A 27,261-nucleotide genomic window follows, 5' to 3' on the forward strand; every position below is an offset into this window, starting at 1 on the left:
CAATTCTCTTTCTTGAGACACACATAAGGGTTGTTCTTAAATAACGCTCAACACGTCCAACGAGACCGTCAACACAGTGTGCGCACACACTTTGACACTCTAGCCCACAGAATCCTTGTTGGTCGACAAACAAAGTGCAGAAAGGGATCAGTGGTGGGATGGTGCGTTGGGACCCTTTCACAACTCAGATTATGTAGGGAGAGGACGGGTCGTGAAGTCATTACACACCTAGGATGTCAAGAAAGATGAACGACGACAATAGTTTGGAAATGGGTCTGGATGTCAGCGTTTGTTTCCTTGAGATTAACACAATTCAAAAAACCCAAACATTTTCTGTGACCGCAATGTGAGGTCGGCAAAGCAACAAAAAATAAACAAATCCACAGTCTGAAGCTTAAGATCCCCTCCGTAACGAACCGCCCCCCCCCCCCCCCCCCCCGGAGGTCGAGGTTCCATCGTTTCCTGGCCCCACGGTGACATCCAAAGCCCCCTCCCTACGACGTCAGAGTGCCGGCGTGGCCAGCACAGCGTCAGACGCCTCAGGAGCGTCGCCCCCTGGTGGTGCCGAGCGAGGCGCGCAGCCTCGGCTCTCTGGCCCTGCAACGACGACCACAAGGAGAACGTTAGGACCCCCAGGACGGGAGGGTTAAACACATGGTTCAGTGTAGCGGCAATTCGATTTCAGTGTTGCTCCGAGGAGCAATCTTTAGAAAGGACGATCTGATCGGCATTGAATCCAATTCATCTGAACATAGAGCATTTTGGGTGAGGCAAAAAAAAGTGATAATAAAAAAGAAAATACTTATAGAAAATAAACAACATATAAATAATGGGAGCCTGCTTGAAAATTCTAGATTGTTAATGTGTGAATAATAAGTAAATCTATCGTATATTATAAAACATACACATCATATAGGGTTTGATCCCTTTTGCATTAAAATATTTGTCATCACAAGTGGGCGTGTCCACCTAGATGTGTGCTGGGTAGATCAGTGTACCAGCCCACCCAGTGGACTGGAGCAAACGTTGCTCATCTATCCGCCACACAACCAGGTGGCAACGCCTACTGATCACACTCACACCTGGTGGTCAAATATGTCACCTTTAAACCTCTAGACTCTCACAGGCCTGGTTCAATCTGGTGTTTGATTGACACACACACACTCCCACCCAGCCACGCCCACACACGCCCACACACACACCTGTAGTGCTCGTTGAAGTCCAGCCTGAAGCTGAGGAAGCGAAGGCTCTGGTCAGGACTGGTCATCAGCAGCACCAGGAACTGCTGCACGATGCCCTGGGGGGAAAGGAAGAAAAGATGTTCACAGAGCCCCGCCTCCAGCGACATGATTGGTGGAAAACAAATATGAAGCAAAAGAAAGGTTAACACCCCCGTTCATACAGATATGAGCTTGTCCGCCACCAGCCTTCAGATATGAATCTAAAGGCTGATTTGTGGGACTGCCGCAGACAGAGGGAGGGAGGGAGGGTGGGAGGGAGGGAGGGAGGGAGGGTCAGGGGTACCGGGGTACCTGGTAGTAGTGTGTGAGGATGTGCAGCTGCGAGCGCATCTTGGGTATGGTGTCCTGGAACTCCCGCACTCTGTTGGCCTCCTCCGCCTCCTGCTCCGCCGTCACGCCCCACTCGCCCTGCGGCGGGAACACAAAACCACAGAGGACGTCACGGCGAGGTCCGGAGGGGCGTGGCACTGACCTCTGACCTCCGGTAGCTGTTCGCCGTCGTCCCCAAATGATCCGTTAATAACTAGGCATTTGCTCCTATTGTACTGTACGTCGGTCTGATACGCTCCATGACGAACCGGGGGGTCGACAAGAACTAGATATGAACACAATGACCAGTACGATAGCTCAGACTCAACGGTGTGTCGTTTACGGTGGTAATGTTAACCAACCAATTAACCAATTAAAAAGGCATAAAAAGAACACGCCACGTTTTGCGCCATTCCAAGAGTGTGTAAAAGTAAGACGGATAGTCTAGTGGTGGTTAGGCCCCCCCCCCTCCCCCCCCTCAGACCTGGGTCTCCCCCCCCCTCCCCAGTGGGGCTCAGACCTGGGTCTCCCCCCCGCTCCCCAGTGGGGCTCAGACCTGGGTCTCCCCCCCCCCTCAGACCTGGGTCTCCCCACCCCTCAGACCTGGGTCTCCCCCCCCCCTCAGACCTGGGTCTCCCCACCCCTCAGACCTGGGTCTCCCCCCCCCTCCCCAGTGGGGCTCAGACCTGGGTCTCCCCCCCCCCTCAGACCTGGGTCTCCCCCCCCCCTCAGACCTGGGTCTCCCCACCCCTCAGACCTGGGTCTCCCTCGTCTTCTTCTGCTCGTCGTACTGCAGCCGCAGGCGGAGCTCCTCCAGGGCAGAGCGGTACAGAGAGTCCTGGGCGCTCTGGAACTCAATGATCTGGTTGAAGATGGCCCTCAGCTGGTTCAGAAGAGACTGGAGGGAGGGAGAGAGGGGGGGGGGGGGGGGGGAGGGAGGGAGACACACCGATATCAGCAGAGCCCAGATCAGGCCAATCACGGTCCAAATAACAGATCTTAGGTCACCTAATGTACATTTGGCCGTGGCATTTTTGATTTTGCGTGTAAGTGTGTGTGTGTGTGTGTGTAAATGTGAGTGACCGTATGTGTCCGTAAATGTGTGTGTGTGTGTCCGTATCTGTGGAAATGTGTGTGTCCGTGTTTGTGTGTGTCCGTGTCTCTGTGTGTGTGTAAAAGTGTGTTTAAGAGTGTTTGAGTAAGTGTGTTGCGTGCGCGTGTGTTACCCTGCTGTTGCTGTCCAGCAGGCACCTGGAGATGATGGTGTCCAGGAAGACCTCGTGGGCGGTGATGATGTGGTCCAGGTCCTGGGCCTGCTGCACCTTGTTCCACAGCTCGTCCCACGAGCACTCCAGCACCTACACACACACACACACACACACACACACACACACACACACACACACACACACGGTTGATTACTTTAACATTGTGGACGTGCTCTAATCTGATTACCGCATCGTGGCAGCATTGCTAACATGTTAATAATGCTGTTAACATATGTTAACATTGTTAACATAACGCCCCATGTTTCCTTTATGGATGCATAAAAACAACCACTAGAGGGTGCCCACGGTTCAACGCCTCCTTGCTACACTGATAATCCCCAATGATCCAAAATGTCCCCAGCTAATGATGAACATTGCGAGGTCACAAGCGGGACAAATGCTGCCTTCAAAACGCTCGGAGGTTCCGGGAGTTTCGGACCTTAAGCTCGGAGGAAAGTGCTTCGAACACGCCGTTGGGTCGGAGTAGTAAAGCCACCTGAGTCCTCTGAGATCACGTCACAACAATGGCTGCCCATTTCATTGATAGGCTAAAGTGAACTTGCAGAAAGCATTAAGAGGCGAGTTGAACACCCATTCAAACTTTTGCATTACGATACATTATAGCTTACAATTATAAACATACAATTAATTCTCGCTCATGATCAACCTTCGCAAGCAGTTCTAATGAGTGATTCATCTGATTCAGCAAAGAAGCGAAAATAGGCCCCTGCAGGCATCCATACCTGTAGTTAATATGAAGTCTAGTCTCACAAACAATATTTTTTTCCGTTTTATGTCATAGCCTACGAACTTCTTAACTCACTTGTAAGAGCTTCCGAACCTCCGAGCTGTTTTGAAGGCAGCAAAACTCCCACTTGTGAGGTCACAAGCGGGACAAACTCCCATTTGTGAAGTCACATGCGGATGGCTCTTGGGGAAACGGCGTGTTGCAAATTGCTCGTCGTCATCATGACCGCACCCAGTGCGTCGAATACGACGGGACTTTAAAAACGGCTTCTGCAGCGGTTGCGATAAGGTAGGGTGGTGGGCGGGGTTAGGGGGGGGGGGGGGCAGGCGGCCTCCTCACCTCAAAGGTGATGTAGTACTGCATCTGGTGGATGAAGTGGACCATCTCGGAGGCCAGGATGTGGCACTGGTGGAGCACCCCGGACAGCTCTGCAACAAGACGGCGAAACACAGGTGTCATCAAAACCCAGCACAGAGAAGAGCACGGGGAGGCAAACACCATGCACCAGGGGGAGGGGATAACGGACTGGCAGGGTGTTGTCGGGATATTGCAGTCGGGTGGGTAAAAAATGTGCGGGTAGATCAAATAAAAGACGGGTGCGGCATGGTAGCCGCATTCAACTGTATCAACCTGCGTGAGTGAGTGAGTGAGTGAGTGAGTGAGTGAGTGAGTGAGTGAGTAAGTGGGTGAGTGATTTAGAGGGTGAGTTTGTCTATGTGTGCTGTCACTCACCTGGCATGGTTTTGAGGAGCTTGGCGTTGCACATCTGACCCTTCCAGATGTCCGTCAGCGTGTACTCCATCCTCTTAGCCCTCCACAGGAAGTTGAAGGCACGCAGGTAACGGCTCATGCACTCGCGCGTGAACACCTGGAGCACATGTGCACGCGCACACACACACCAACACACACACACACACACTTAGAAACGCCTGAAGTGCCCTCAGACGGATACACACATTTTTGTTTCTGTATGATTGATTTCTTGAATCATGGTATTACAATAACACAAGCAGTATAGCTTTGAGACTTCCATTTATTTTTTGTCCTCAAACGCGGATTATCTTATCTTATCTTTCTTTGTTTTACTACAAACCGTTGGTCAAGCTGATCTTTACACAAAGTACGACACCACAAAGTAAGATAACGATTCAATAATTGCTAATTTAGCTAATTGTTAAAGGTTCAGTGGATTTTGCGGTATCTTCATGCCATCTGCAGAACCACATCAAGGTGTTTGAATCCAATGGGGCAGCAACTGCTGCATGTGGGTGTAGTAAGCGTGCGTTACCGTGGCGATGGGTCCATCCACGTGGTAGTCCAGACTGAAGACATCCCAGCCCGTGCTACCGGGCGACACCTGGAAGAGACGTTTCATTATCTTAATGGAGGTTCTACTAGGGGCGATTGTGGATCCATCCAAGTGGACAGGCCAAAAGACATACATGGAGAAGGAGACGGACGGACAGAGGTTGATCCACAGACAGACAGACAGACAGAATGCAGCAGTGACCTCAAGAAGACAAGAGACAGATAGAAGGCAGGAGAGGCACTAACCTCCAGCAGACCAGAGACAGACCAGAGACAGACCAGACACAGCCCAGAGAAAGACAAGAGGTAGACCAGAGACAGACCAGAGACAGACAGGAGACAGACTAGAGACAGACCAGAGACATACAGGAGACAGACTAGAGACAGACCAGAGACAGACAGGAGACAGACCAGAGACAGACAGGAGGCAGACCAGAGACAGACAGGAGGCAGACCAGACAGACCAGAGGCAGACCAGAGACAGACAGGAGACAGACAGGAGACAGACTAGAGACAGACCAGAGACAGACAGGAGACAGACAGGAGACAGACTAGAGACAGACCAGAGACAGACCGGAGACAGACAGGAGACAGACCAGAGACAGACCGGAGACAGACCGGAGACAGACAGGAGACCAGAGACAGACCAGAGGCAGACCAGAGACAGACCAGAGACAGACAGGAGACAGACCAGAGACAGACAGGAGACAGACCAGAGACAGACAGGAGGCAGACCAGAGACAGGAGACGGACCAGAGACAGACAGGAGACAGACAGGAGACAGACCAGAGACAGACCGGAGACAGACCAGAGACAGACAGGAGGCAGACCAGAGACAGGAGACAGACCAGAGACAGACAAGAGGCAGACCAGAGACAGACAGGAGGCAGACCAGACAGACCAGAGGCAGACCAGAGACAGACAGGAGACAGACAGGAGACAGACAGGAGGCAGACCAGAGACAGACAGGAGACAGACCAGAGACAGACAGGAGACAGACAGGAGACAGACAGGAGACAGACAGGAGACAGACCAGAGACAGACAGGAGACAGACAGGAGACAGACAGGAGACAGACCAGAGACAGACCAGAGACAGACAGGAGACAGACAGGAGGCAGACAGGAGGCAGAAAGGAGGCAGACCAGACAGACCAGAGACAGACCAGAGACAGACAGGAGGCAGACCAGAGACAGACCAGAGACAGACAGGAGACAGACCAGAGACGGACCAGAGGCAGACCAGAGACAGGAGACAGACCAGAGGCAGACCAGAGACAGACCGGAGACAGACAGGAGACAGACAGGAGGCAGACCAGAGACAGACCAGAGACAGACAGGAGACAGACAGGAGACAGACAGGAGACAGACAGGAGACAGACCAGAGACAGACCAGAGACAGACCAGAGGCACTGACCTCCAGCAAGCGGACGTCCAGCCTCTTGAGGATCTCGGCGTTGTCGTACTGGGCGTTGGTGGCGCGCACCGCCGTCTCCAGGATGCCCGTGAGGTTGTGCTGGTAGAGAGTGGTTGCCGGGCGGGCCAGCTCTGGCCTGAGGTACAACAGTATTATGTTATTATATATTACATTGAGTTCTATTCATCCCATTCCCAATAGTTTTTTCCGGTAGGGCTCATTTATTTTTGTTCGCAATCCTAAGAGAAGATACATTTTATTAGTTTGTGTCAAATCGAACAGGAAAGTCAATGACATGGAGTGTGCCTTCTGAATGTGTGTGTGTGTGTGTGTGTGTGTGTGAGAGTGAGAATGTGAGTGTGTGAGAGTGTGTGTGAGTGTAAGAATGTGAGTGTGTGAGTGTGAGTGAGAGTGTGAGTGTGAGGGATCTGGATGGCCACTGACTTCAGCAGGTCCATGAGGGTCTAACACACGAGTGTGTTAGATGCACACTCGTTGGGAGTGTGCATTCTTAAAAGGTGTGTGTGTGTGTGTGAGTGAGAGTGAGAATGTGAGTGAGAGGGTGTGAGAGTGTGGGTGGTGAGTGCGTGTGTGTGCACGTCTGTGATTGTGTGTGTGTGTGTGTGTGTCTGTGTGTCTGTGTGTGTCTGTGTGTGTCTGTGTGTCTGTGTGTGTGTGTGTGTGTGTGCGTGCGTGCGTGCGTGCGTGCGTGCGTGCGTGCGTGCGTGCGGACATGCTGGCCACGTACTTGAGCAGGTCCATGAGGTGGCGGATGAAGTCCCCCTGGCCCAGCAGCAGGTAGCGCCGCATGGCCTGCAGGTGGTCCAGGAGCAGGTAGTCGCGGTTCAGCACGTTCAGCAGGTACCTGCTGGTGTCGAAGTACGCTGCGTCAATCTTCCCCTGGAACGCCCCCTCCAGGTCCCACAGCAGCTCCGCCGCTGGGGGGGGGGGGGGGGGGAGGTGGGGGGAGGAGGAGGGCGAGTTGGTTGAAAGGGTGGTTGGAGGAAGTAGGGAGGGAGACAGGGTAAACCATCGGTTAGGATGTTTGACTCCCAGCCCAAAGCTTCAGGGCGCAAAGGAGCTACCAGCTTATCATTGAGCGTACCTTACCAATAAACACGCACTGTATGTTGCCCTGTATTACTAAAGAGACCTACATAGATATAGATGCTAGAGAGCCTCTGTGTTCTAACAACTGTGTGGATTTCCCGTTTAGCCTCTTCTCCTGTGACCCTACATGGACCACACCCCTGTGTCGCTCTCAAAAACGGGAACATGGTCTTTCAGACTAGATGATCTGCCTTCCGGTATGTCTTGTGGTATCTTCCAGCAGACTCTCACGGGGAAGACGCGAGTTGACCATGTCGAGTCAGACGGCGCGGGATGAATCTAGACAGTAGGTGGACGTTCGATACCTGTATGCGCTCAGCTTTGAGCGATGGTACACCTGGAGGCTAAAAAAAGGTGGGAATCAATGGAATGTGGCAATGTATATACACCCCCCCCCCTCCCTCCCGTCTCTCTCTCTCCTTCCATTATTAAAGGGAACAAGGACAAGGACAGCTAGCGGTAAGTGCAGTGATCGATGCCAGCGGGCTACAGGTGAACAGCGTTGTCGGTAACAACATCTGCGCACGCACACAGGCACACAAAAGTGTGTTGGGTTTGAAAGTCTTCATCTTTGTTTCATCATTCCATTCATCTGGTTTGTTGTTGGTCAAGTGTCAATTCTTAAAAAGTCTTATAATACTTGAAGTGAATTCAATCCAAAGGCCTCCCATTAAAGCTCTTTGAATTGTAATAGAGCGAGGGAGACAGAGACAGAGACAGAGAGACAGACAGACCTACAGACCGATAGAGACAGACAGAGAAACGGCGAGAGCGACAGGCAGACACCAGAAAATAAAGCGTGGTCTACCATCGCTGGGCGTGTCGGCGGACTTGGAGGCCGGTGTGATCTTGCCGGGCGGCGTTCTGTCGTGACACACCTGGTGCAGGAAGTTGATGGACTTCCCGATCAGCAGCACCTGGGGAGGGGCAGACGGGGACAGACGCGTGATTGGCTACCAGCCAACGAATGCCATGATGACAACATGGCCGGACTCCTTCCACGGCCATCGACTGAGGAGTAGTTGTTGTAGATCTGAGTCTACTTAGATCTGATTGGATTGACTCAATGGTATCTATTACTTTGAGTTACATACAGGCAGGTTTCTTCCAAAACTATGTAAAAGGGGATGTTACCAAGTACGGCTGCCCTGGAAAATTATTCAACATTATTATTATCTTATTGTACTCGACTCATCGTCGTTTCCCATTTCATCTCTCAAATATTTCAATTCATCCAAATTGGTATTGTAATTGTAGGATAATATTTAAAACTTTGAAAAGGCGAAACAACAATATCCCGTAGGATTGCTGCGTTGACGGCGTCAGCGACTTGAGATCCACTCGGCAGAGCTTCAGTGTAAAAGACTCCAAAGACCCGCAGTATGAGTTCTTCAAATGACCACATAACAAAAAGGTGGCTTGTAAATAAAAGTTTGGACTCAATGAACAGCACTACCACTATTTCGGAGAACTAGAAGTAACAAACACAGGCACTTTTCTGGATGACAGATCAGCAGAGAAGGACAAAACATAGTAACTCTAGTCTATACCCCAACTCTATGCATATGATCTACACACACTCTTCGTACACACAGTGTGTGTGTGTGTGTGTGCGACTGTATTTGCGTGTGTGCGTCTGTGTATATGCTTGTGTGTGTGTGTGTACCTTGTGGGACTGGTCCATGGTGATGAAGGAGGGGATCATGGACTTCCTCAGGGAGTACTTGTCGTGCCAGAGGCGGTCCGTCTTCACGTTGGGGTCAGACGCCACAAAGAACTGCACAAGAAAGAGAAGGACGTCAAAAGAAGTTGCGGTAGGTACCACCATCATTTTCTAGATGACCAGTTTGATTTCAGATGACTTAAGGCTAAATTCTGATCAATGAGGGCATCTGTCCCTTAATTGGCGAATCGATTTTGCGATTTTTAGAAACGTAGTGAGGGAGGGAGCAGGGAGGGTGGGGGCATTATAATATTTCTTAAATCTTGCTCTCTTTTGCTCCTTTCGGCGCTCTTGAAGCTTAACCTGCCGCAGCTTTAAATGATGGTTCCTCATTTGGACTGTACAGAATAGTATTTTATGAGCTAGAAAGAGTGTATATGTGTGTGTTTTTCTGACTGTGCCTTCTTTCACCTTCGCTGAGGTTATCTATATACAACATAGATTATAAATATATATCAATCAATAGTATAAATAACTTCCCGCGATTGGCCACATTAAAAGGTGCATTGGACCAAAACGGGCGAGAACGCCGTCGTAAATACCGATAATTGTCATATGATCGGAGGGGAGGGGAGGGAGACAGCCAAGTTTGACCGGCCCACCAAAGACTGCAACGAGTTATAACCAGGGAACGCATTTCATGACCTTTATAGAGGTGTCACTATACTGTTCCGAACGCTTCCTGCTCTTTGGCCACGCCCCCTGTGGATGGATGAGGTCACCCCCTCTAATGGAGTGCAGGTTATTGGTTATTGTTTTAGGTTCAGGATGTTTGTTTTAAAATCTCTGTTTAGTATTTTATTTCTCTCTTTATCGAGCGGTGTATTTCATTTTCGAATAACAAAAATAAATTTAAAAAAGGAAATAAAATATAATAAAGAATCTTCTTGTGGGTCAGTTTGCGCCTAACAGAATTGAATGACCTTGACGAGACGGTATTATGGTCACTACTGTCTGTTTCCTCGTACTGTTCCAGTGGTGTTGTCTTTAGTTCCTCGGCTGGCAGTCAGTCTGTTCTCTGTTGTGATTTCAGAGGAACTCAACCCTGCCCAAACTGAACTAAACGGTATTCAACTCAACAGATGTTTTGATGCTGTATTTTGAAATTACAATTATGCCCCAAGGTAAAAAAAACTAAAACTAAACTAACTAACTAATAAATTGTGTAATATCTATATATGTAACATAATCATAATAAAAATAGCAATAATCAGTATTGAAGGGATAAAAAATGTAATTGATATGCAATGTCCCAGATTGTATTGAACTAAACTGAACCAAACCCTGTGTGATGCGTGTGCGTATGTCTTTGCATGCGTCTTTGTGTGTGTGTCTGTGTGTCTGCGTGTGTGTGCGTCTGTGTGTGTGTGCGTCTGTCGGGGCGTATGTGTGTATGCGTCTGTGTGTGTGCGTCTGTGTGTGTGCGTCTGTCGGGGCGTCTGTGTGTCTGCGTCTGTGTGTGTGCGTCTGTGTGAATATGTCTGTATGTTCGTCTATGTGTGTGCGTCTGTGTGTATGCGTCTGCATGAGTGTGTCTGTTTGCGTTCCTCTGTGTGCGATCCTCTGTGTGCGATCCTCTGTGTGCGATCCGCTGTGTGCGATCCGCTGTGTGCGTGCGTGCGTCCGTCTGTATACGTCTATGTGCGTGCATGCGTGTGTGCGTCTATGGCCGCTTTTCCACCGACACTACCAGCTCAACTCGCCCCGCCTTTTTTTGCTTTTCCATTGCCAAAATCTGGTACCTGGTACTTTTTTAGTCTCACCTCCGTCCAGGTTCCATGAGAACTGAACCGGTACTTTTGTGTGACGTCAACAGGCTGCTGGCAACTGATTGGCCAGAGAGTGACGCCACTGGACGAGCGCAACGTCAGAGCCTGACACCCTCTGAAACCGCAGCCCCTCTCTGCGTTATATGAGTGTTTATATCATATCGTCACAACCTGTCGTATCACAGAAAGCGATATGTAAGATTTCTTCTTCTGACGAAAAAAAGGTTTCTAGTTTACAGCAGTGCTTATATCATATCATCACAAGATGAGTAACTTGTCACAGAAAGCGACGTTACATTTTTTAGGTGACCCACAATGTAAGTTATGCCATTCATGATAATGAACTACGAGGGCACTAAAATACGTAATAGTTTACAAGTCATACATGTATGCATGACCCTAGAAAGCACAGACGAAATAAGAGAAAGCACGTTCACGCGGAGAGGGGGTGCAATTTCAGACGGGGATTCCTTTTTTTCGGCACAACACTGGCATCTTTAAATACTAGCATCAGCGGTCAGTCAACAATAGAGTACTAAAGTGTGACGTCACGTTTCCATAGCAACCGATTTTCGGTTTTACACCTACCAAATTAATAAGGGGAAATCCTATGCCACACCAACGTTTTATAGAAAAGGAAAGTTTTTTTGGCGAATTAATTCGCTTTACTAACGATGCAAGTAATATTGAGAATAGATTGTCCTCATATAAAAAAAACGAAACTAAACTAACGTTGTGTAAACTGCTGTCAGTTTAATACACCAGGGGAATACATGAACGCCTCGACGTGTTTCGATTGGTAGTGATTTTCACCTCTTGAAATTGATTTATCTTCATTTTGAAAGAAACAACACACGGAAGCAATGGAAAACGCCATCTCTCGTTCGGTTGTTTAGAACTGAGAATCCGGTTGCCAGTACTCTATAGTGATTGATTATTGAACAACGCAGGATCAAAGCGCAAGAACTGTGACCGAGGTGGAGACGCTCCTGTGTGTAGCCCTATCTGTTTATGTTATGGCTGGCTATGCAACCCAGTGTTTCCCCTACCATTGTTCAGGCCTGGCGGGCCGCCAGGCCAACGAGCGCCCCCGCCAGGCCAACAACCGGCCAAAAGAATAAAATAAAATAAAAAATAAATAAAAAAAATGTGGTGCGCAGATGATGCCCCATTATAACGGACAATCTGACAGCATTAAGTCATATCATCAGCATGGCACCACCAAAAATTGTATTGTAAATAAAATTAGTTTATTGTTAATAACGTGTTTATTGAATCATTATCAACTTGTGATGGCTAAGCAAGTGATTTATATGGAAATAACCAACAAATACTCTAGCATCCCGTGAAAAATGTATAACAAATCACACTATCAGCTCTTACCACCGGGCCTAAAAAAAATTCTAGGGGAAAACAGCGCAACCCATGCAAGAGGTACGTTTTCAGATGGAAACAAGACGTGCTTGGAACCGAACCAAGTCGTGCCGCGCTAAGTCGTGGCGAGTTGAGCTGGTACGGTCGGTGGAAAAAGGGCATATGCGAGCATGCATCTACAATGCGTGCATCTGTCTGCACACGTGCGTCTATATGCGTGCGTGCGTGCGGTCACCTCGTGGTAGGTGTCCTCCAGCTCCCCGTCGTAGATCCAGCGGTACAGGAAGTTGAGGATGGGGTGAGACACCAGGCTGAGGATGTGCTGCACCAGCGCCCTCATCTGGGGGTCGCCCGTCTTGCCGTACGCGTGGACGGCCGACGCCAGCTCGCCGCCCTTGCGCCCTGTGCGTACACACACACACACACACACACACACACACACACACACACACACACACACACACACACACACACACACACACACACACACACACACACACACACACACACACACACACACACACACAGCCGGTTTAACATGTGCAGTGGAAACACGCTACTGGGGTCTACCGGTCATTCAAGGGGGCAAACCGACTTACATATATCACAATATATATATTTTGCACTTTTATGTCATCAATATATATTTTGCTGCTACTACTGACTACCACTGTTTTTTACACACTTTTATATTTTATATTTCATTGTTTCTATTTAGATAAGTAAATGTCTTTCTCTGTTGTGCACTTTATTGTTTACTTGTCTTTATCTGTTGTTATTGGTTACTTGTCTTTATCTGTCGTTATTGTTTACTTGACTTTCTGTTGTTATTGTTTACTTGTCTTTATCTGTTGTTATTGTTTACTTGACTTTCTGTTGTTATTGTTTACTTGTCTTTATCTGTTGTTATTGTTTACTTGTCTTTCGGTTGTTATTGTTTACTTGTCTTTATCTGTTGTTATTGGGATAGGGAGGAACGTCGTTTACTTCCTCTGTATGTTAGTTACCTGTGTGGAAATTGAAAATAAAGCCGACTTTGACACCAACTTTGGCCAAAATATGTTTGCATGGACTGTACCATCGGAGTGACGCGTGCGTAAACGAGGAGAAGACGGCTCCATGGCGGCTACTCAGAACACACACACACCTTGGCAGAAGTCGACGAGGGCGGCCAGGGTCTTGAGCCGGGCCTTGGGGTCGTAGGTCCAGACCAGCAGCCTCTTCAGGGTCAGGCTGCTCTCCACCATGAGGTTCACCCCCTGGTCCTCCTCCACCTGCAGCTGGGACACACAAAAACACACACACACACTTTATTTTCAACCGTTTGCAATGAAATATCGTGAAGCTGGGTGATATTGTGTGCGTGTCTGAATTTTCAATTTCTTTGCCGTATTTCTTTTATGCGCAATGAATTTTATTCTTTGAGAAGTTTTTGTTCTTAATGTTTGTAATGTTCTGGCCACCTGTCAGCCATTAGAGAGAATAATTCTCTGTGAGAATATCAGATTTACAGTTGTGCCTGCTTCTGATTTGAGTCCATTTCTCCTTGCCAATTTCTTACTGATCAGGGCATCTCTTCTCTGATGGGTTCCATCTCTCGCGCATCAATCACAGGTCAGTGAAATGCAATACTACTCAACGGTGGAGGAATAAGGTAGGGAGGGAGCAGGGAGGGATGACTCAAATTCAAAATGAGTTAAAAAATATAGCTCTCTCTATTTATAACTCTCGAGTCTTACCCCCACCGCACCTTTAACTCATTTAAGTATAAAGCATTGTTCCCGCTACAGTTCGATTAAGGTACATGCAGCAAGGCCCATTCTTTGTTTTGCTCATCTCAGCAGGTACTTTACACCACCTGGGAGTGGAGCACGGAGAGGAGGCGGTAGTACTCCTTCAGCTCCTGGTGAAGCGACGCACAGAAGCTCTGCAGGGAGAGAGAGGCGACGTCGTGAGAGGGAGACAGTGGCTCAGAGAGGGCTGGACAGGAGAGACAATAGCATTAGAAGAGACCGACCGATGCGGTCACGTTGTCTGAGGTTTTGATTTGGCTACGAGGTGTAGATACGGTTTCAACACCACAACGCGACCTGAAAGGTGATATGAGCAGTGAGGGGTCATTTAAGATGATACACTGATATTTAAAAAATTAATACATGTAGTCCCCTCCATGTGAATTTTATGAAATAATTAATAATACATCAAACACAAATACAGGCCATTAATAAAGAGGTTGACCATCGATAACAAGATTATTATTAATTTTAAAAAGTATTAAATTAGTGGTGCCAATATGACATAAATATTAATTTACTAAATACAGCGATGTTGAAGGTTTACCACACACGCACGCACGCACGCACACACACACACACACACACACACACACACACACACACACACACACACACACACACACACACACACACACACACACACACACACACACACACACACACACACACACACACACACCTGTCCGACCAACCCGAAGGCGCGGTCGAGGCTGCGGGCGTCCGTGTACTTGCGCACTTTGTTGTGCAGCCATCCCAGCTCGGCCAGCCGGCTGCCCGTGTCCCTCAGGGACTTACACAGCACCACCTGTCAGAGGTCAGAGGTCATTCACACAGCAGGGTTCAACGCTAACTGACAAGTGGTTGGAAACATACTCGCTCAAAGGATAGTTTCAGATAAAAAAAAACAATATTTAAATATTTTTGATGGAATACGCATCAAATCTTTAGCGGTGTCGCGGGGGAGACAGCGAGTTGAACGTTTGACGCCCGTTTCCCGGGCTCCTCTTGTGGACCAGCGACACGACGGCAAGGCTGAGCCGTCAGGACCGGGTCGGGTGGGGTGTACTGCCGAAGAAGGCTCCGACTTTAAAAGTCCCCTAGTGAGAAGGGGCCCTTGGCGGACCACATCCAGGGTGACTCGGACCCACCGGCCTGGTACCCCACCCCCCCGTACCCGGTCCGCAGACGCCGGGTACCGTAAACCTTGAAGGAGTCGCTTTATACCGAGGCTAAGTGCCCAGAAGGCAAAAGCCGTAAATATCTGCAGCCCTGGGCTAATGCATGTCTAAACGAGCCTGAGTGCTTCCACATCCAACGGTGTGACTAAAGCCTATCTTTAGCCCTGCTGCTGTAGATGAGGGAAGCGCTTGTGTGTGTGTTAGTGTGTGTGTGTGTGTGTGTGTGTGAATTTGAGTGTGTGTTAGTGTGTGTGTGTGTGTGTGTGAATTTGAGTGTGTGTGTGTGTGAATTTGAGTGTGTGTTAGTGTGTGTGTGTGTGTGTGTGTGTGAATTTGAGTGTGTGTGTGTGTGTGTGTGTGTGTGTGTGTGTGTGTGTGTGTGTGTGTGTGTGTGAATTTGAGTGTGTGTGTGTGTGTGTGTGTGTGTGTGTGTGTGTGTGAATTTGAGTGTGTGTGTGTGTGTGTGTGTGTGTGTGTGTGTGTGTGTGTGTGAATTTGAGTGTGTGTGTGTGTGTGTGTGTGTGTGTGTGTGTGTGTGTGTGTGTGTGTGTGTGTGTGTGAATTTGAGTGTGTGTGTGTGTGTGTGTGTGTGTGTGTGTGTGTGTGTGTGTGTGTGTGTGTGTGTGTGTGTGTGTGTGTGTGTGTGTGTGTGTGTGTGTGTGTGTGTGTGAATTTGAGTGTGTGTGTGTGTGTGTGTGAATTTGAGTGTGTGTGTGTGTGTGTGTGTGTGTGTGTGTGTATGTGTGTGTGTGTGTGTGTGTGTGTGTGTGTGTGTGTGTGTGTGTGTGTGTGTGTGTGTGTGTGTGTGAATTTGAGTGTGTGTGTGTGTGTGTGTGTGTGTGTGTGTGTGTGTGTGTGTGTGTGTGTGTGTGTGTGTGTGTGTGTGTGTATTTGAGTGTGTGTGTGTGTGTGTGTGTGTGTGTGTGAATTTGAGTGTGTGTGTGTGTGTGTGTGTGTGTGTGTGTGTGTGAATTTGAGTGTGTGTGTGAATTTGAGTGTGTGTGTGAATTTGAGTGTGTGTGTGAATTTGAGTGTGTGTGTGAATTTGTGTGTGTGTGAATTTGTGTGTGTGTGAATTTGTGTCTGTCTGTCTGTCTGTCTGTCTGTCTGTCTGTCTGTCTGTCTGTCTGTCTGTCTGTCTGTCTGTCTGTCTGTCTGTCTGTCTGTCTGTCTGTCTGTGTGTGTGTGTATTCAGTGGCGGTACTGCTTGGTCTTACGTTATCGATAACTTGAAGGGAGGGAGGGAGAGGGAGAGCGAGAGAGATGGATGGACAGACTGAGTGGAGAGGGGAGAAGAGTGGTCGATGTGGTAGTGAGCCAAAGAGCGCCATATTGATCTGTTGAATCTTTTAAAAGAATCAACTTTGCTTTTAAAGACGGTTCAGAGGAGGGAGGACTGATCAACACACACACACACACCTTTTTGTTGTCGTCTGTGTTAGCGTGTCGACAGACAGACTCTGTCTTAATGGGGGGAGCTGTCAACGTGACACACACCCATCCCAATCCTCCCTCCCCCATATAGTCTACAGCCATATCAGCAGCATCATATTGTACCCGTGTGATTAAATAGAGCTACTCTAAATACTTGTCAAAAACAATTTCGTTTTGTTTCAAATGTTCACCAAGGGAAGCTTGAGTTTAACTTTATCTAAACCTCACTGACAGTATAAAATCGAATCGAAGCAGAATGTGTCCAACAATAAAATAGCATAAGGAGCACAAATACACCGAAGAACTGCATCAAAGCTAAATGACATAATTGTACTATTTCCATATTATGACTCATCGATAAGTAATTTAACACTAATAACCTATCCCTCTCTTAGGGCTGTGCAATTAATCAAATTTTGATTTTTGGGTCAGACGATCTCCAAACCAATAAATAAAAAAAAATAAAAAAACATTAAATAGAAAAAATGTTAGGGGAAATTTCAACGTGCTTTTTGAGAAAAAATGCTGAATGAATGCATCATGTTTTCAAACTCCAATATTTTTTTAGAATAATCATTATTTCAATATTGACCAAATGAATCGTGCTTATGATTTTTTTTTCATAAATCAAGCAGCCCTACCCTATCGGCAACTTTGCTTCGGGGATGGTATCAAACAGATCTTTCATTTTAGCAGCCGTTTTTTCCCGCCCCTTCCCTCACTACCGGCGCACGGTACCTTGGCGTCCATCTTGTAGCAGTTGTCGGCGAGGTTCATCTTGATGTATTTGCCGTCGATGCCCTGGAACACGTAGAGGATGTCTCGCACCAGCGCCGCCTCCGTCACCTCCGCTGCGCCCCGCCGAAGGACACGGAACAAAAAAAACAGGAAGGTCGTCAACATCTGAACGGTAATAAAAAAAAGAACGACAAAACCTCCACGCCCGGCGGAGTGTGGCCGGCCGTCCGGAACAGATATTAATGGGAGAGGCTATAAGGGTGGGTTTGGGGGGGGACCTGTTGGTGAGAGAAAACTAAACAGTTGAGGTGGATCATTGTGTTGTAACGGGTCAGAGGATGGCCAGCGCAGCAGTAAACGCCGGTTCGAGTCCCAGGGAGGTCGCGCCGGCTCAGACTCCCAACTTTTCCAATTACGTCGCCACGACCCTTGACCCCCCCCTCCCGGTGACATTCCAACACGGGGAGCACGGACAAAGTCGACCAGCGCTTTGTGCGATTACCGCCTCTCCCTCCTGCCTCATACAGTCTAAAGCACGATGAAGACACGGGTAAGAGTGCCTTTCCACAGAGGCCATTTTTACATTTTACGTTTTTCGGGCGTTTGGCCTTCGCTTTTATCCAAAGCACCTTCCAACGCTTCTTCCACACATTCACGGTGAGTTAGTCACGCTCAGGGACCCCTCAGGGATGCTTAGGAGGAGCCGGGAATCGAACTAGGAACCTTCCGGTCACAAGCCCACCCGCTCCGCCTCCTGAGCTAAGCCGAACCCCCGACGGCCTGTGGCTGTCTACGATGAGGCCGTCTGTAAAACGGCGCCGTCTTTCAGGGGATTGTAGTTTTATTCAGCAGAAGGCCGTTCTGAAACGGAGATCGGCGGTCACCGTTGGGGTCCCCGTCGCGGCGGGGCCGTACGCCGCGGTTGAGGGAGACGGGCCCCAGGGGGGGCCGTGATGAGGGCGGGGCCAGGGCACAGGCAGGGGCGGAGCCAACCGGGAGGGCCCAGGCGAGACGCGAGCCCATCGCCGGACCGCCTGCAGCTGGGGGTTGACTGGGAACACACGCACACGCACACACACACACACACACACACACACACACACGTTAATCTGTGTGCAAAAAGGCTAACCATTATGCTCATAGAAAATGCAACCATATTAAATAATAGCAAGGTTAAGCAGGTAATGGTACAATGTTTGAAAAATAGACGTGACTTTTTTTTAAGCTCAAACTAAGTTTAAAAGGATGAACCCAACACAGGGTACTTCAACATTAGAAACTGAAGATAATATAGGAATTTTGCGAGGGCTTGCCAACATCATATTTCCATTTATTATTATTATTTATTTATTTTTTTTTAACTCATGGTGACTTAAGAGTTCATCATTGCTGGAACTGATCCAAAAATTACATTTGAATATCATATTATACATTTCTACTAGAGCAATATCCGACACCAGTCCAAAAAACACAACGAAACGCAAACAAAACGATCGGCAAAGTCAGCAGACACCCGCGCGCATCACACGAGCCCCGTCGGAATTGTAAAACGGACATTCAATGTACGGCCAGTATTTAATAATTGCATCCATTCGACCTCTGTATAACTCGTCCAGCACAAGCGCTGTATAGCTTGTGTCTCGTAGGGTAAGTGGTGGCCGCTGTGTAAACACAGCCGACCCCTGGGCGATGTGTTGATGCACTCAGGGCCGTTAAATAAATAACTAAATCCCAGCCCATAACTCCGGGAACGCTTTGGAACGGGAAAAGAGTATGCATAATTAAAGCATCAATACTGAATTAGGACCTTTAATCACACTTCAGCCTCTCGCAATCCCACCAGTGATTAGGAAAAATACATAGTATTATGGTCTGGATGCTGACTAATGGGAGTGTTTGAGTACAAAGATAAAAGCTATGTGGCCCTGTTTACATGAGATAGATCTAGATCTAGACTTGGATCTAGATCAGGATTCTCCAACTGTTTGGGTTGCATTTTTGCTCTGTATATATATTCAAAACCTCATCTGTTTTACACAAAGGGGGTAGCACTCGCTCAATACCGTCTCGGCCTGTTTGCAGGTGGGGACAGCGCACGAGGGACAACTTCTTAAAACGCACACGTATCCAGGTTTCAGGTTTGTCCGCACATCCATGGATTTTGAACATCTCTGAGGCCAGGGTGAACTAGTTCACATCGCTTTGGATCATGCCGCAAATCACGTCGAGTAATAAAGATGCAAGGCCCAACGTCAACAACACCATCCGGCCCCGATAGAAAGAGTCAAGAAGCCGTCAAACTGTGGGCGCTCAACATCATAAAAGCACACTGGTTGTGCGCTTATGATGTTGCTCAACAAATGAACACATCGTTGAACTTAACATATCATTGAACCCGGTTGCTCCGCCTCCTCGAGGATCGTCTTACCCGGCCAGGAGGGACTGGGGCGTGGGCGAGGGCCCGTTGAGCGTGTACACCCCCAGGCTGGAGATCCCGCTGGTCCCCATGGTGGTGCTGGAGAGAGCCCCGGGGCCCCCGGCCACCACCGTGGCCCCGCCGGGGGCCGGCGCCCGGTCCCCGTAGCTGAGCGCCAGGCTCTGGGGGCGGGTGCAGTAGAAGGGGGTGGAGTGGGCGTCCCGGGGCAGGGCCTGGGCGAACAGGGCCCCGTAGCTGCCCAGCTGTGGGGGGGGTCACAAACACGGGGACACAGCGTTCGTTAGTCACACACACAGCGTTCGTTAGTCGGGGACGGGGCGTTCGTTAGTCGGACACACGGCGTTCGTTAGTCGGGGACGCGGCGTTCGTTAGTCGCACACACGGCGTTCGTTAGTCGGGGACGTGGCGTTTGTTAGTCGCACACACGGCGTTCGTTAGTCGGAGTGGCGCGACGGGGCCGATTGCGGCGCATCAATTCGGTTCACGCATTTATTGCCTCCATTAAAGTTTGAATCATTATGGTTTAACAAAAGGGAGAAGGGGTCGGGTGGGCCAGCCAACCACCGAAGCATGGAAGCACTTGCTTAGGATTTTTTGCTTAGGTCAAGCCCTTTGGCCGTCATAACTGCCCGGGATGTACTCAAGCTATTGGGCTGATGCTCCTCAATAAGAAGGCATTTAATGATCTAAGCCCTGCTTTAGTGCGGATCTGTCGAAGGCAATAGCGGGCCCGTTCCTTAAAGTACTTCATCATACATCCATTTAGGGAGGCTGGGCTCTGCGGTCGTCTCTATTCTTAAACATTTCGTCCCCCATTTGCATCGGCTTCTTTTTCGCGCCGCGATCGATCGACCCTGCTGGTATTGTTTTGGTCTGGAGTAAAAAAAACGCCCAGACTTTGTTCACAGGTCAAAGATGGCCGGAAGGGACTGCAGCTTTGGCCACCAGGTTTGCGAGAACCGTGTGCTATTCCCTAATTGATTCCATTTCAATGACGCAGTACTGGTTAACTTGATTGGATTGAGGAAAAGCAACATTTATTTTTTTTAAATGTTGTATTTGTCGAACGAATAGATCTACCAGCCAATCGATGGTTTGTAACCCTGATTTTTTCTTTACCTGCATAATGGCCATATATCTGTATAGATATACAGATATATATATATAGTGTGAGATTGCGTGAGTGACAGGTAGAGAGTGAGTGATTGAAAGGTAGATTGAAGTGTGTTAGTGAGTGACTGAGTGACTGAAAATGTGTTATGCAGGGGGAGAATAGACTAAATGAGTGAGAGAAATTGAGTGAGTGAGTGGGTCTCACCCTAGGGGAGGGCTTGCGGGGGTCTTCACAGAGACTCAGCAGTAGGTAGAGGACAGACCAGCGGTGTTTCAGAACTCCCTGCAGGGGGGGGGGGGGGGGGGGTAGGGCCAGAGGCAGAGACACATGGTTAGAGATACAACAGGTGGTCACTGGGTTCAATCCCCAATCGTCCTGCACCACTAGGCCTCCTGTGAAGCAAGACGCCCGAATGACACGCACGGCCCGTCGCTATGGATAAAGGGTCGATCAACTATAACATTATAACTAAACTACTATGCTATTAATACATGATTATACTGTATGTATGCATGCACATATTCTGGAACGAAACAAAATGCCCTTGTTTGTAACAATAACAGTCTAGTACCATACAATATTGCAACAATAGTGCACAGCTCAGAATTACTTTATCAATAAATAATAATGAATCATGAATCAATAATATTATAATAATGTGTTCACATCAAATTCTATAATATGTCAGATACCAAGAAAAGACAAAAGTCGGTCTCCTGACTTTCTTGCCTCCATGCCAGTTATCTCCAATGGGCTCAGCAGCATTATGTCGACGTGTGCACTCTGGAAGTCTCTCACCAACACACACTGACCTGAGTCTGCAGCTTCCGGTGGAGCTCAGAGAACAGGGCGGCGTCGGCCTCCCTCCTCTGCTTCACCACTGCAACACACACACACACACACACACACACACACACACACACACACACACACACACACACACACACACACACACACACACACACACACACACACACACACACACACACACACAAATTCCACATTACTCAAAATAAGACTAGATAAATTGGATAGTGGAGGTTTGTTATTTGCTCTGCACGTCAACAGCCCGTTGTTACAGCATTGGCTTTGAGCTAACAATTGAAAACATGAGAGAAGGAGTAATGGTGTCTCTTTAAGAACACGCCTTACCTACTGTATGCCACAACAAAAACATAATTTGTTTGGATGGCAAACGTTCTACAAGCCAGGCCGCTGTGTGTTAGTCTGTTTTATTGTACATGAAGGAGGGAGCAGAAACGTGACCTGTGTCATCACGATGTCATCTGCAACTAAATTATTCAACCAGAGATCAGCTCCTGGGCAGTGGATTGGAGGAGAAATATTTCTGATTTTGTGGCACCCGATGTTGACCAGACGAATGTACCACAGGGGAAGCATTTACATTTTAATGTTTGTCTTCAAAAGGATAGACTTGCTACCCAACATTAAAGCTAGGGTTGGCAAGTTGGGGAAACCAGACAGAGTGAGCTAGATTATCAAAGTATCAAACCGAAAAAAGCCTCCAAAGCCACTACCCCAAAACACGTGCGTAGCTCCCTAGCTTTAGCAATAGTTTTGTCAAGCCTGCTCCGCTACCAATCCAATACCAGTTTGATTACTTTTTCAGATGAACCCTGGATAAACAGAGACATGGATCTAGATAGTTTGCATGTCAAAGGAACCGGGCAGACTTGTGTGTGCATTGCAATAAGTCAGGCCTTGATACCTCAAACAGAAGTACCAAAATAAGATTATTTTCCCCAAATGCTCTTCCGACATCAGGCATGTTTAACTTGAATCTAGGGTTGAGATCTTCAACTAGAACAAACAACCTCTCAGTAACGGCCTGTTTAGTGGGCTTATCCCCACTGTGATCTCCCCTTTGCAGTCTTACTTAACTTGTTTGCAGTTAGAAGGCAAAGTCATAGCTAAAATCTGAATAATAGATCACGCTGCGCACATTACTTATTTTCGTATTCCACGTCAACGTTTTACATTATAAACAAATCGGGTCGATGGTTTCTATTCTAATGGCTCCACCGGCCAGCGGGCACCACGCTCGACCTTTGGTCGGATAAAAGATCAATCCGGGAGATGAATGGTTTATTTAGCAGGGGCCGCAATATTAAACATTCAGGAGCAAAGTGAAAACCCCAGTGCATCTCCCAATTCCCCATCTGGCCATCAATGTGGTCAAAGTACGCCATAGCTCGCCACAGTTTGCAGAAGCACTTGTGCTTCCTTTAGGGCTGCTTCAGGGCGGGCTAGCGGTCAGAGAAGGTCGAAAAACAGCCAAAAAGACATTAAGTGCGATCCCCAAACCCAGCAGTGTTCTTATATCATTGGGCAGGATGCCCAACTCCTCTAGAATTGTCAATGTTTACATTTGCATTGGACATACGGCTCCTGATAATACAGATCCCGCCCTTGCTGGCTGCACTGTAACTCCTTGCTACAGAAGACTGAGGCAGCTGAGAGAGAAGGTTGGTGGGCGGGATCTGGGAGGAAAACCAGCCAATGGGAGAGCCGGAAAGCTTAGATCACTGGATACAAGGCAGACGAATGCTCCTGCTATGCGTCATCTCACACACTCTATACATGTATTGTAAATCGAAACATATATTTTTATAGGCTTTTTTATGACCATATGGCCAAGAGAGTGAAGAGAGAGAGGAGAGAGAGGGAAGGACATGGGAGTATAGGATCGCAGGTCAGAGTGGAGCCTGGGTCACCACAAGGCTGGTGCCTACACACGGTTAGCGCAATACTGGGTTGAACCAGAGAACCACCCCAAGCCGCATTGCAAACGCCCGTCCAAGTTAGACAGAACACTATGGTGCTTCTGCATGTCTGACTCTGGATGCATAAAATCAAAGTACTGCTTGCATAGGGCGATGGTTTCCTGCAATGAGTCGACAATCTCTGTCAGCAGCAACTTAATACGCAGCGACATTCCCTTACAACATCAATATTGGAAGAGGTCGCACTTTTAGTGGTGTAAAACACAGGACACGACAAGCGGGGCGTTTAGTGGAACATGGCGTGGAACAGAGGGACGGTGGCTTGTAAAGGGGGTGTGGGCCGCCAGGTTGAGCCGCACTGTACAGTACACACCGTAGGGCGGGTTGCCAGCGGTGACCGGCTAGCTCAACATCCAGGGATGGGATCCCGCTCCGGCGGAGGATATTCCCAGCGACGTTGCTGTAAACCGCATGTTGTCTTAAAGGGTGATGAGCGTTGGCGTCTCATAACTCAGGTAGTGTAGAAACTAGTCTAGTGGTTAGGGTGATTGACTCCCAGCCAAAGGGTGGTTGGTTTGAACCCCTATGTCAACAGCTTCACTGTAGGCATGCTAGAGCAGGATGTCATGACCCATACAGACTACTGGACGAAATGCATCTGAGTTTCCTGTCAGTCACTTTGACTAAAAGCTCCTGATGAATGAGTTTATCATAGTAAACAACTACCCTAACTGCTCCTGTCGGGCTGGCTGTCGCTTTGCATGGTTGACTCTGCCGTCAGTGTGTCAATGTGTGTATTAACCGGTGTAAGTCACTTTGGATAAAAGCGTCTGCCAAATGCCCTAAATGTAAATGTATGTCTCTTCTAAGCACAGCTTTTACAAATCCTTGTTTGTGACCCTTTACCATGCTGAACACGTTAAATGTACCGGATATTGGCAAGGACGAGTTTTCACAACGACATGGCGCCAAATCTTGAGAAGAAAAAAGGATGTTAGTTTTTGTCAACTGCGGGGTAGTTTGCACAGTGTACGTACTTTCCTTCTTGATCTTCTCAGACACCAGGAACTCATCCCGTTCGATGGTGGGGGCATAGTTGCTCCCGATGACCCGCACGGCATACTGGAACTGGTGGGCTACTTCCGCTGGGGACAAAAACAGATCGACTCAATGAAGTTGTCAAGAAGTCAGACAGGTTGTTTTAGCAAAGAAGCCCTTCGATTTCTCCAACTATTTGAAATTAAACTGTGGTTGTAAACTGGGTTTAGTTATTTGTATCATTGTTTTTTTTAATTTTACAAAAGGAATGTATCTTGATACTTTAAAATACATTATCATCGTTAAAACAGCCAATTAAACATAACACTACTAGAGATCATCAGATCGCATTGACAGGATAACACCCATCCTGCCCAGGATAACAGACGTCCCAGCTTCAGGACCAATGTGCGGGAACAGAGGAGTTACATAAAGAAGTCAACACTGCGTCCACTCTGACAGCCAGCCTGCTCTGACACTGTCCCCAGCATCCAGCAACCAAACCACCACCAAGTCATCATAATAATCCTAATGGTTTGGTCAGTGGGACCAAACCATTAAGCACATCCTGTATGCAACATGATCCTCATAACTCATGAAGTGTAAAAGGCTACGCTAACTGGGGGCATGTAGAAGACCCCTGCTATCGGTCCGCTAGCGGCTAGGCTACCTTCGCTCTTCCCAGTGATCCTGCAGCACAGGCTCTGGAGCAGCACGTTGGGGGACTTCTGGTCCAGCGACGCGGCCATAGCGGTGCTGCTGCTGTCAAATCTACTTTCTCCTTAAAATCTCGCTCCGATGGGAGAGAGTTGAGGCCAGGGTGGGTGTCGGTTAACTCCAGCGGCTCAGTCCTCGTACGCGCAACGCCATTTTACTAGAACCCGCCGAAACGCGTCTCCTCCTCCTTCTGTGGTCTCCGGCTGTGGGTTCAGAGCGGTTGCTAGCTAGATAGCTAGCCGCTAGCTTGGAAGGACATGAGGCATGAAAACATTGCCCGCGAAACACAATACGCTTATGAAGGTTCCTACCCACAGCCTGTACGTGCTGTTGGTACAAATCAATAAATCACGGGATGTTGGGCTGATTAAATTTGATGTAACTGGAATTTAGAGTTATGCGAGGTAAATGATGATAAAATTGTTATACATAGATATTAGTTAAACATATTGTTAGTATTTTGTTATGATTACTTCGTAAGAATTATACGTGTTTTTTTTTTAACTACACTGGACAGTCGTTAATATATATATTTTAGAATAAAATCATGCAATATGTATGTTTAATTGTGTTTCAGCACCTTACGAAATGACAGCACCACTTGAGGCGTCCCGAGGGTGTGCCTACGTGCGTGTGTGTGTGTGTGTGTGTGTGTGTGTGTGTGTGTGTGTGTGTGTGTGTGTGTGTGTGTGTGTGTGTGTGTGTGTGTGTGTGTGTGTGTGTGTGTGTGTGTGTGTCAGTGTGTGTGTCTGTTTGTGCGTGTGATTGTGCGTGTGTGCGCGCTTGTATGCATGATATGTGTGAGCGCGTTTATGTATGCGTGCGCGTGTGTGTGCGTCCGTTTGTGCGTGCGTGTGTGTGTGTGTGTGTGTGTGTGTGTGTGTGTGTGTGTGTGTGTGTGTGTGTGCGTGTGTGCGTGTGTGTGTGTGTGTGTGTGTGTGTGTGTGTGTGTGTGTGTGTGTGTGTGTGTGTGTGTGTGTGTGTGTGTGTGTGTGTAAAAGAGACAGCGATAAAAAAAAGTTCGAGTGCCGAACCAAACTTCAATGCATAGTTTCATTGAACTTCATTTCCTTCTCGAGCCGGGTAGCAGACAACACTAGAGCGCGCAAGCGCCCCTCTCCTCGCCACCTGGCCAGTGCGGTGACGTAGGACCAAAGAAAATCTCCCTGCCACCGGCAGCAGCACGGGCCAAGGAGATTAGAGGAGGGGAGGGAAGGTGAGGAAGGAAGCAGGAGGAAGGAAAGAGATAGTTAGAGAGAGAGAGAGAGAGAGAGAGAGAGAGAGAGAGAGAGAGAGAGAGAGAGAGAGAGAGAGAGAGAGAGAGAGAGAGAGAGAGAGAGAGAGAGAGAGGAGATTCACGAGGTTGTAGAATAGTAGTGCTTTGTCACACAGACACACACACACAATCTCAGACAATCCCAGAAAGAGGTGGAGCGCGCGACTCCCGTGCTCTGCCTGCACACGAACTGTTGAAAAGTATGAGCGCCTCGAGCCTCGAGCCACTCTACCGCCTCGGCTTCCCGTCTCGTGTCGGCTACCACAGGTGAGGCGGAGTCGAGATAGGATTACAGCCTTTTATTCGATCAGACTCGCAGCGGGGTTGTTGATTTTAGTTTAGAGGAACTACGAAAGACACAAAACAAAAGCACAAAAAAAAGAAGACAAAGTCATGGAGAGAAAAGAAGAATTAGGAAGAAGCTAGCGTCTGACGTTTGACCGGTGGTACGACGCGCCCTCCAGGAAGCTCAAGTGTCCGGGGAGAAGACGCCGAGGAAGATGGGGATGTATTTTAGCGCGCTTC

The 27,261-nt window shown here is 48.3% G+C and overlaps 2 protein-coding genes across 6 annotated transcripts in view; one reads left to right on the forward strand and one right to left on the reverse strand.

Annotated features, from left to right (window-relative positions):
* Window positions 1-410: 410 nt before the first annotated feature.
* On the reverse strand, window positions 411-25,715 carry tubgcp3 (tubulin gamma complex component 3). The gene is made up of 23 exons (XM_030354509.1): window positions 25,414-25,715; window positions 24,743-24,850; window positions 21,774-21,841; window positions 21,166-21,243; window positions 19,839-20,089; window positions 18,295-18,461; window positions 17,411-17,523; window positions 14,740-14,865; window positions 14,123-14,191; window positions 13,412-13,544; window positions 12,500-12,666; window positions 9,065-9,175; window positions 8,207-8,315; window positions 7,037-7,226; window positions 6,289-6,424; window positions 4,855-4,923; window positions 4,299-4,434; window positions 3,906-3,994; window positions 2,777-2,908; window positions 2,308-2,448; window positions 1,533-1,649; window positions 1,203-1,297; window positions 411-597 (listed from the first exon to the last, which is right to left on the reverse strand). Exons 1-23 carry the CDS (start codon window positions 25,490-25,492, stop codon window positions 540-542), a joined length of 2,742 nt encoding a protein of 913 aa, XP_030210369.1. The 5' UTR covers window positions 25,493-25,715; the 3' UTR covers window positions 411-539.
* A 1,040-nt stretch (window positions 25,716-26,755) lies between these two features.
* The window catches only part of LOC115542268 (probable phospholipid-transporting ATPase IH), a 51,296-nt gene continuing 50,790 nt past the window's right edge, over window positions 26,756-27,261 (forward strand). For all 5 annotated transcript variants that reach the window (XM_030354495.1, XM_030354496.1, XM_030354499.1 and 2 more), the window contains exon 1: window positions 26,756-27,261. This exon is cut by the window's right edge and continues 20 nt beyond it. In XM_030354495.1, the coding sequence (XP_030210355.1) occupies window positions 27,237-27,261 (25 nt within the window). In that variant the 5' untranslated portion in view covers window positions 26,756-27,236.

This window comes from Gadus morhua, chromosome 4, assembly GCF_902167405.1.
Source record: "Gadus morhua chromosome 4, gadMor3.0, whole genome shotgun sequence".
In the NCBI taxonomy this organism is placed as follows: Eukaryota; Metazoa; Chordata; class Actinopteri; order Gadiformes; family Gadidae; genus Gadus; species Gadus morhua.